Source organism: Scleropages formosus, chromosome 14 (genome assembly GCF_900964775.1).
Source record: "Scleropages formosus chromosome 14, fSclFor1.1, whole genome shotgun sequence".
Lineage (NCBI taxonomy): Eukaryota > Metazoa > Chordata > Actinopteri > Osteoglossiformes > Osteoglossidae > Scleropages > Scleropages formosus.
In genome coordinates this window covers 21,715,970-21,726,260 of record NC_041819.1, presented here as the reverse complement: position 1 = coordinate 21,726,260, position 10,291 = coordinate 21,715,970, and the positions used below count along the sequence as shown (strand labels likewise).

At 48.7% G+C, this 10,291-nt stretch overlaps 1 protein-coding gene across 1 annotated transcript; it reads left to right on the top strand.

Annotated features, from left to right (window-relative positions):
• The first annotated feature begins 1,117 nt into the window (after nt 1–1,117).
• On the top strand, nt 1,118–4,693 carry LOC108928945 (beta-crystallin A2-like). Its single transcript, XM_018743157.1, has 4 exons — nt 1,118–1,281; nt 2,517–2,658; nt 3,930–4,072; nt 4,535–4,693. Exons 1-4 carry the CDS (start codon nt 1,118–1,120, stop codon nt 4,680–4,682), a joined length of 597 nt encoding a protein of 198 aa, XP_018598673.1. The 3' UTR covers nt 4,683–4,693.
• Nucleotides 4,694–10,291: the final 5,598 nt, after the last annotated feature.

Below are 10,291 nucleotides of genomic sequence, written 5' to 3'. Positions count from 1 at the left end.
TTCAGTTTCTGGGATTGACGACTGTGATAACAGTTTGAAATATAACCTGGCCAGTACACAGAAAAGCCCTGCCACAAAGGGTCCGCAAAGAGATGGGTTCGATCCCTGACAAAACCAGGGAAGGATCCACAGAGCGAATGTGAATGGTGTTGGCCTCAAAACCCGGTCGGCAGGACGGTCCACCAAATGTTTGCACGGCGCTCAGTACCAGCGCACCTGGCTGTGGTGAGGAAACCCTTGAGATTTACCTGAAGGAGACAGGAAGAGTATTGGACCCCCTTCTGTGATGGGATCTCAGCTTTACAAAGCCTAGCAAAGTCCATTTCCACATCCCAGCTGTCACTCATTTCTGGCAAACATGTTATGTGCAGCTCCGCCCAGTGACGGAGTAAATATGGTGCCCGGGTGGGGGGGTATTTTGGCACCGATCGCCCTTGCCGGACGTCGCAGAGACGTTGCCCACAGAGTCCCATCCCTGCGGCCTAATCTCCCAGAATGCCCCCATTATGCACACTTCCCAATCAAAGTGTTGTGTCAGTGCGTTGCACATTCTGGGCAGCGGTGCGGTGGCTGCGGACTCTAGGCGACACCCTGATGAGTCAAGAGGATCTAAGCCCGCCCAAAAAGGCCAGTGGAAGCCCCCCGACAAAGGCACGAGATAATGCTGCCTTTGAGCCGGGCACTGCTGAGTGTGCAGAGCTCGTGCCGAGCAGCGGCCCAGAGTGCCGAGAGGTGGGGGGGTGCGCGCTATAAATGGCCGAGAGAAACAGGCGCCCCCCAGGTTGACACGCCCGGATCTGTCCCGCTTCGGCGCGTAAGTATGACTCCTGCACGTGGCCGACAAGTTCTAAAGAACCAGTCGTGTCAAACCTTTAGTCGCAGATGTTCAATTATCATTTGCATGCAACCACTCATCAGGAGGAGGATGTGGCCCCCCGTCGTGTCCAGGAACCAACCTCAGCTCCTCACGCCCTCTAACGGTCCAAAGCGAAAAAGCTCACGTTCCTCCTGAGCAGGATTCTTCTTGCAAGGTGTTCCCTCTACACCCTCTCTAATACCCCCTGTTCCCCCATCCCCCTAGCCCTCACCCCGACCCCCAGCGCTGGCAGCAGCAACCATGACCACCCAGCAGATGCAAACGGAGCAGACGGGGCCATTTAAAATGACCGTGTGGGAGGAGGAGAACTTCCAGGGCAAGCGCTGCGAGTTCACGGACGAATGCGGGAACATCATGGAGAGGGGCTTCTGCAAGATCCGCTCCGTCAAGGTGGAGAACGGCGCGTAAGTCCGGCTCGATGAGCGGGGAGGGGAAGCGCAGCGCAATGCCTGAACGGACAGGAGCGTAGTTTTTTCCAGCTGCACGAGGACGAGAACTGGACATGTGGCCAGAAGGTTGTTGGTTCAAGTCCCAAGGGGAGATCTCATTTTATACTTTACAGCCAGCCGCTTTAGGAAATACACAGTCTACAAAGTGGTTTGAATGAAACTTTTCTGAGTGTCAAACCCCCGACTCCCTCTGAAGGAAAGGGAATGAATACTCATTATTATTATTATTATTATTATTATTTGACAACTTTTCAGCTGGAATTAAAACCATAACCTCTCAAGACACCTCCTGAGAGAGGGAAGAGCTGAGGCTGTTGGGTAGAGGGTAAAGGAACCAGGATTTAGGTCCGGTTAGGGTTAAGATGTAGGTCTAGGCGAGCCCAAAGTTCAATATTTGTTATGAATCACTGCTAACAGTGCCAAGGTCTCTGCTGACAATGGGTGCTGTGCATATTGCTACTTGTTTTATTATTATTATTATTATTATTATTATTATTATTATTATTATCATCATTATTATTATTAGCTGACACCTCTATCCAAAGAAACTTATACTGATAGGCTACTACGATGCGAAATACAGTGTTTACTGCAATGACAGGAGTGTTCCTCTCAGTCACTCCTCATTTATACGGACGCATCCGAGAACAAATATTTCATGTCCAGTATTAATAACAGTAATGGGGATACTATTTCTGCAGCTCGTGGCTCGAGCTGCACTTATTGTTTTCGCGCGATCCCAGAAATAACTCTATTTTTTCCACGGTAAGCGATGCCGGTAACGCGGTAATGAGACCCGAGAATGGTCAGGCCGTGGTCTGTGCTGTGGTCTTCCCGGTACTGCGATGTGACTTCTGGTCACCGGCGTGTGCTGCATTACATCATGGTTATTATGGTCATCGCCACGGTTCCGTGTGGCACCGATGCGGCTTTTGGCTGCAGAGCGCACTCCGGACACGCTGGCAACGCCGATGATAAGGGCCAGCTGCCAGCTGCCGGGCGGTCGCCCCCGTGAGGGAGACGAACGAGCCAATAATGGACCGTTCCCGGAACGCGAGCGGATGCCTGGCGCGCGCGTGTGTTTGCCGAGAAAGGCGAGGCGCTGCGTCGGGGCCCCCTGTCGGAGCCGCGCGGCCCTGTTTTCCGGCACTCCTCCCTCACACGCGTCCCCCTCCCTTTGTGCCTCTCAGCTTCGTGGCGTTCGAGCATCCCGAGTTCCAGGGCCAGCAGTTCATCCTGGAGAAGGGCGACTATCCTCGCCACGAGGCCTGGAGCGGGAACAGCGGCTACAGGACTGAGCACCTGCTCTCCTTCCGACCAATCAAATGTGCTGTAAGTGTTGTTTTCCCCCCCCAAATATGCTGTAAATTTCCATCAGCTGCATTCTAATAATAAATTATGCTGCAAATGTCCTTGGACTGTCCTTCGGACCAATCGGATGTGCTGTAATTTTCACCTTGGTTATGGTTCTGACCAACAAAATAGGCTTCGTTTCCATTCTACCAAGAGATCTGACCAACCAAAGTGCTACAAGTTTTTATTAGGGGATTCTGTTTGCCTGACCAATCAAATGTACCATAATTTTGGACTGACTACACTTCTGACCAATCAGATATTCCTTAAGCTCCCTGGACCCTCCTTCTGACCAATCAAATACGCCATAACTCTAGACTGATTATACTTGTGACCAATCAAATGACTGTTCTCTTGTTTCTGACCAATCAAATATGCTGTATGTTTTGCTTGATCTGGGACAGCTGGTAGTGTACTGATTAGCACGACTGCCTTTGGGCCTGAAGGTTGCAGGTTCAAATCCCACCTCTGATTGTAGTATCTTTGAACAATGTAGTTAGCTTGATCTTGCTCTAGTAGAAGTCACCCACCTGTATAAACAGGTAAATAATTATAAGTACCTTAATGTTATAAGTTGTGCTGGAGAAAAGTGTCTGCTAAACGAATAAATATAATAATAAATATCTAAGCTTCTGACAATTCAAAGGTGTAATTATTCTGCGGTTGTATTTTCCCGACCAGTCGGAAAATTCTGAAGGTTCTTCGGTCTCTTGTTCTGACCAATCAAATACGTTGCCATTCTGTTTCGACTGTCTCTCTGACCAGTGAAACGTATCATAAATTTGCCTTGGATTATTCGTCAGAGCAGCTAAAGGTGCCTTTTGGAGCACCTTTCATACCAGGGATGAGTTCCAGCGACATGGACCCACACGTCATACCGACACCAGCTGTGCCGCACTATTGTGACTGTTGCTGCCGGATGCCTCTCACTCTTTTGCTGTGTGGCCACTAACCAGCTCCCAACCTGAGGATGTGGAACAGACAGCGAACGCGTGTACCACGTTTACGGCTTCTGGTCTGGTCTTTGCGGTGAACAAACCGGTCTGGAACGCTTTGTGCTCCTTTGTAGGCATCTCCGTGGCCTCTAAAGGCCGAATATGAACCTGTTTGAAAGGCAGCGAAAGTCCCCGATTCAGTTCCCAGACAGCCCCTTGAAAGGCCCCGCCGCGAACCCCCTCCAGCTCCGGAACATTCTCCCGTCTGAAAATGTGCCGACCGCTAACGTTCAAGCCCCGCGGTCCTGTTCGCAGAAACACGGCGACAGCAAGGTGACTCTGCACGAGTGCGAAGACCTCGCGGGGCGCACGTTTGAGATCTGCGACGACTACCCCTCCCTCCAGGCCATGGGCTGGTGCAGCAAGGAGGTTCCCTCCATGAAAGTCAACAATGGAGCGTAAGACCTTCGCCGACATTGACCTGTTACCGTGGCGACAGCTACCGCCTCAATTAAACACCGCTCACTCACTTTGTTATATGTGGCTTCTTAACTTGGGCCAGTAGGTGGCGCAGTGGTTGGAGCTGTTGGTTGTCATCAGCGGTCTCTTGTTGTACCACCCTTGATCAAAATACCCTGAAATGATATGGTGAAAAGTACCCTGCTGTACAAATGGGTAAATATTACATATATACAAATTACACGTACAATTACATTTTCTATATATAAACGAACTTTTATCCTACAGTTTTGAGCACTTATACCACTGTACATATTGTACAAGCATGGTAAATTGCTCCAAATATGAGCAGTAATGTGATAATATATGATACGAGCAATAATATGAGCAGAAGTCAAACTCAGAGTTCCGGGTCTATGTCCTTAGCTGTGACACTTGTTGTTCCTTCTACGTCTCTGTAGCTGGGTGGCCTACCAGTTCCCTGGTTACCGTGGATACCAGTACATCCTGGAGAGGGACAGACATGAAGGGGAGTACAGAAATTACACTGAGTACAGCACCCAGGCCCACAGCAACCAGGTGCAGTCGATCCGCAGAGTGCAGCACTGATCGCGCCCGACGCCCCTCCGTTACGGCTCGCGTGTAACTTGCCGCCGAATGAAATGTACCGAAAAGGCAATAAAGGTTTTGTTCAAACAAGGGGAAAAGACTGTTTGTGGCCATTCCTTGCTTTGTTAAGATTCTCCGCCATTCATTAAAAAAAAAAAAAAAGGAAACGGAACGTTAGAGAAATATTGTACCGCCCATGGATGTTTTTCCCAACAAAATCACCATGGCAACTGTCCACATTTACATTTTTCTGATGCTGTGTGAAAGCACTTGCTGAAATAAACTCCGGGAGAGCATGTGAATTTATTTCATTTCGGGTTCTTTCATCTCCAAGTGCTCATCAGATACCTATCGTGACAGAAGTGCACCTTGATGAACCTCTACTCTTTCTTTCCTTGTTACGAGACAATGTGTCCTGTTCATATTGAACTGTGTCTTTCCAATAAAAGTGAGCTCAATATCTACGTTTAACGTTTTCTGCTGTTTATTGCAGTGATTTTGCAGCGCTCGGCCGTGTTTGCGCTGCACGGAGGAGTCCCTGTCCTCCATCCAACGTTTCTGGATGCATTTCGAGGATTTCGAGGTCGTCGCCCGCACTTCGCTGCCCGAAACGTGGCGTCGTTTCAAAATCATAGAAATCAATTCATACTGTGCGTAGGGCTCAGCTTTGCAGCGTGTTCCGCTCGGGAGATGTGTTTAAAGTGAAATGTCCTCTGGAGTGGACAAAAGTGGATGGCTTCCTCTCTCGAGGTTAAATAAGGCTGAAGGTAAACAACTGGGTCCAATAAAGTTCCCACCTCCCAGACTCTTGTTTCACCTGGGGAGATGAGCAGCAGGAGAGACCAGCGAAGCCCAAGCTGTGCTTCAACCGCCTGTCTCAGGGAACTGGACTTGCGGTTGGGACACTCTGACGCGATGCGGGACTGAGGTTTAAGGACCGCTGGGAAATTCTGAGCTCGGGCTCAAAGGTTTAACACGGAAGGGGTGGGGCGTGGGGGTCCTATAAGCTCTTCCAGAAGAGACTCCGCCCCCAGCCGCTCCGCTCTACAACAAGATGAAACATTGACAATGACTCATCTTTCAAGAAGCGCAGCCGACTAACGAAAACGAATGAGTATTTTACGAAGTCGCCCCACTTCGCATTTCGCTCCGTGTGATTCCATTTCATTTGCATAACCATGGAAGAAATGATCATTCGTTGTCTGCTGCCACCACCCATGTCCTGGATGGGTTACTCCTCGGGGTATTTAAAGCACCCAGATTCCCATCATCCCCTTTTTGCCACCACGGAGATTGCGAGGTCATCCTCTGCCAACAGTAAAACATCTGAGCAAAACCAAGTGCTGTTTTGTCTTTTATCAAAAGCCAAATGAATTTTCTACATCTGTGCTGCCGCCCAAATGTCCACTCCACAATATTCATATTCATATTCATATTCAACTCCTCAGTGAGTCCATATTTGCGCAGCAAGTGAAGTTTAATATTCACTATTTCATCTCCCACCTCCTGCTGTAGTGCCCCTGAGCATGGTACTTTACCTGCACTGATACAGTAAAAATGATCCAGCTGTATAAATGGGAAAATCATGCAAAGTCACACACGCATTGTCTGAAACTGCTTGTCCCGAACGGGGTCGCGGCAAACCGGAGCCTAATTGGCAACACGGGGTGCAAGGCTGGAGGGGGAGGGGACACACCCAGGACGGGACACCAGTCAGGCGCATGGCACCCCAAACGGGACTCGAACCCCAGACCCAGCGGAGAGCAGGACCTGGTCAAACCCATCATAGCACCGCACCCCCTCTCACGCGAAGTCATTTTAGAGAAAAGCGTCACGTAGGATTCGAGGCGTAACTTTCCGGAAACTGATGGACAGGTGTCTGTGGACGAACCGCAACGTTTCGGTTATAGTCACACTGTCCGTTTCCTGTTTTTCCAAACGTGAATTGCGAGCCGTGTTTTGGAAGTCGAAGGCCGCCCGTTTTTTTTTTTCCATGATGATTTTATGAACTATTTTAGTCATCATGAGACATTTCAAGTGAAGGTGGACTAATGCTAGGCGGGCTGTCCTCCAACCGTAAACGCCGGGGCGGCGAAAGCGGCCGAAAGGACACGCGGCGTCCTGCTCCCGAGCGACCTTTGACCTGTCCGCTTGGAGAGCATTTCAGGAGTCGTGCGGCGTCTCGGGTTCAAAATAAATAGCTGAAATGAAAATTAAATAAATCAAATTTAAACGTGACGTCCAGAGTAACGCTTCTCTTAAAAAAAAAAAAAAAACTTGTGTTGAAAAAAATTCAAATTCTTTATGTTTACTGATTCCCTGCAAAGTCGCGCATTTAAATGCCAGAATTTGTTTGTTTGTTTATTTATTTGGAAGAGAAGTGTCGAACATGCCGGCGTAAACTGACCGCTTCAGCCAATGCCACCTCGTACCACGGTCCCGACGGGACATCCTGCTTGTAATCCGTCTGCACCCTGCCCCCACCCCCACCCCCACCCCCACCGCCGCCGCCGCCAGCCCTTGACACCGAAACTTTGACCTGAACCAGCGCGGCGAAACAGGCAAACGACGGCAGGCCCACACCCAGTCCAGGATCTCCAAATAACTGCTCCGCTGTACACACCTTTCACAAACACACCTTTCTTCTCAGATAAACGGTATAAACGGCGTGGCACAAACACTCTTTCATGTATTTGCGCTGCCGCGGTCCCAGGGGATGGCTTTGCACGCCTCTTCCTCACCCGAAGCGCAAAGCCGTAGGTAAGTTCAGCTCTGACGCACATCTCGCCGCGGTCCTCGCACATTTCAGACGTAATTTTTCTCCTGTCCGAAATAACGTTTAGTGTCTTGTAACGAAGTGCGTTTCTTGGTGAAATGTCCACTCCCTCAGTAGGAGGGACTCTCCCACATGTCCTGGTAAGTCTGCGCTTCCCTGAGTGTCTCTTGCGTATTTACGCGGTAAAACGAGGTGCCGTTTGTCCGCGCTGCGAAAGTCGATGCTGATTAAGCGGTGAGCGAGCCAGGTGATGTTGGACATCGGCGCTTGTTGGAGGTGATCGGCAGGCCGGCCGTCGCTCGGGCGTCCCCCCCGGCGGAGCCCGAGGGACCGAGTTCAAGAGCCCTTCGGGTGGAGCACGTCTTGCTTTCCAGGCTTGTTTTCAGTTGCCTGCGATCTGTTTAAAGACTCAGGCAGCTAAAGCAAGTCTTGGACGCTGGACGCTGGACGCCACGTCCCGAGAGCGCAGACTTCGGGGCAACGCGGGGACGGGTCCCGCCTTCTGTCCTTTGTTCGTTTCACCTTCTTCTCCTAACTGACACTAGGAAGACGGGTCATCTGATGAACGCTCTTGTGCGACTTCATGTATTTCTGATTTTATATCATTTGGTCTCATTTTTATGCAATAAGTAATAAAACTTTGTGTCCACTTACAGTCAATTGTGTGTGTCTGTACATACATATATATATATATATAAAACTGTGATAGTTATTACAAGGTGGGGGTGCAGTGGGTTTGGCCAGGTCCTGCTCTCCGGTTGGTGTGGGGTTCGAGTCCCGCTTGAGGTGCCTTGTGCCGGGCTGGCGTCCCATCCCGGGTGTGTCCCCTCCCCCTCCAGCCTTGCACCCTGTGTTGCCAGGTTAGGCTCTGGCTCCCCTCGACCCCCGAATGGGACAAGTGGTTCAGAAATGTGTATGTGGGTGCGGTGGTGCAGCGGGTTTGGCCAGGTCCTGCTCTCCGGTGGGTGTGGGGTTCAAGTCCCGCTTGAGGTGCCTTGTGCTGGAATGGCGTCCTGTCCCGTCCCATCCTGGGCGTGTCGCCTCCAACCTTGTGTTCTGTGTTGCCGGGTTAGGCTCCGGCTTGCTGCAACCCCGCTTGGGACAACTGGCTTCAGCCAATGTGTGTATTTATTACAAAAGTGATATTTATTCATATGCATACATGGTTATTTTATAATCAGAATGAGTTTTTTGGCCAGGTGTGCTGATGCACACAAGGAGTTTACTGTGATTCTAGATGTTTCCAGTATTTACAGACAATAAACAGCTGACACAGGATTACAGAATGATAAAATATTTACAGCGCATACAAACACGAGAGTATGAATGGTAGTGTAAGTACAAAAAATTTTTAAAAATAAGAAGTAAATTACCAAAAGTGATTGGATATTGAAGATTGCACACAAGCAGAGGTAGCTTATATATAAAATGTCAGCATTGCACAGAAGTTATTGTTGCTTTCTTATTTATTCATCCCAAGGGGAAATTGCACAGGGTTACAGCAGCACATCTGCACCACACTAGAGTCCAGTGGGCCGAAATTTTTCAAAGAAAACTAAAAGCAGCAGAAAAGTGATTTAAATTCCTTAGTGATTTGAATGTTTTTTTTTTTTCCTTTCCCCCTCAAAACTTGGACATGTGCAGTGAGGAATTTGAATGTTTAAATGCTGAGCGGAACCTGTAAGAATCCCCGGAAGATCCAGTCTCGGAGGCGTCGGCGTTACCGTGGGGTCCAGCCCTCAAAGGTGCTCGTTTTACCTGCATCACTCAGGCTGTTATTATCATTTCTTTGCATAACTAATTCCTTTATTCCAAGCCATTTACAGAATTTATTTTCCTGGAGTACATCACGGTAAGTGGCTGAGAGCGGGGCTAGAACCACCAAACTTTAGGTCTATATTCTACCCCATGTAAAACATGGTATCATTGTTGGTACCCTTGTTGATCTTGAAGCGGAGGGTCCCGTTCTCTCGTTGGGGATCAGTTCATTATATTCACCCTGTATGATGCTAAATAAATAAAAGTGATTTAATCCCCACATATTCGTAATGAGTCAGTGAGGCTGAAGGCCTGAGCGCGTCTCCAAGTGGAAATACGCTTCACTGCCAAGGTTCGGAGCTTGTTCGGAGACTGTCGAAGAATCTTGGACTCACAATACGGCATGTGTATGAGAGCCAGTGCAGCGGCGCAGCAAACACACTTTTTAAAAGCAAAGCAGAGTGAGAGAGGCGCCTCCTAACGCTCAGGATGGGGGTCGAGGCCAAGAGTGTCGCAGCACTGAGATTAAGAAAGAAAAATCACTGCCTTTTCATTCCAGCCTGCGACCGCCAGGCAAACAGCGGGAGACGCTGTAGGTTCTGAGCACGAAAATGCTAATGTTCCTGTGAATGGTGGAAAACACACACACGTTTTCTTTATCGCTGAGATAAAGTGCTGCCTTTTCACCCACCTGCAAGAACTAATGTCCCGCATTTCCTTTGAACGCCTCATCAGTTCTGTGGCTCAGGAGAAACGGAAATAGTGCCCCTCTCTCTCTCTGTATATACTGTTTACTATATATGCACTATATACATTATATACAGTGCAAATGTATTTCAAATCTGGAAAATGTAACCGGAAAATGAGTGATTAATAAATAAATTGATAATAATTAATAAATATACTGTACGTGTGTCCCAGGGACACCAATTGATTCTGTGGTTTTGATAAATTAAAGGTCACAAAATAACAACAGTAATAAGCAATACAACCTTTCAAACTTGGGAATAATTCAGAATAAACTCCTGCTGACATTAATTCATTATTACTGTCGACGTTAAAATGATGGGATACA

Coding starts and splice junctions, on each gene's coding strand:
- LOC108928945 (XM_018743157.1), top strand. CDS start 1,118: ATGACCACCCAGCAGATGCAAACGGAGCAGACGGGGCCATTTAAAATG. Junction 2,659..3,929: donor TCCGACCAATCAAATGTGCT/GTAAGTGTTGTT, acceptor TCCTGTTCGCAG/AAACACGGCGACAGCAAGGT. Junction 4,073..4,534: donor ATGAAAGTCAACAATGGAGC/GTAAGACCTTCG, acceptor ACGTCTCTGTAG/CTGGGTGGCCTACCAGTTCC.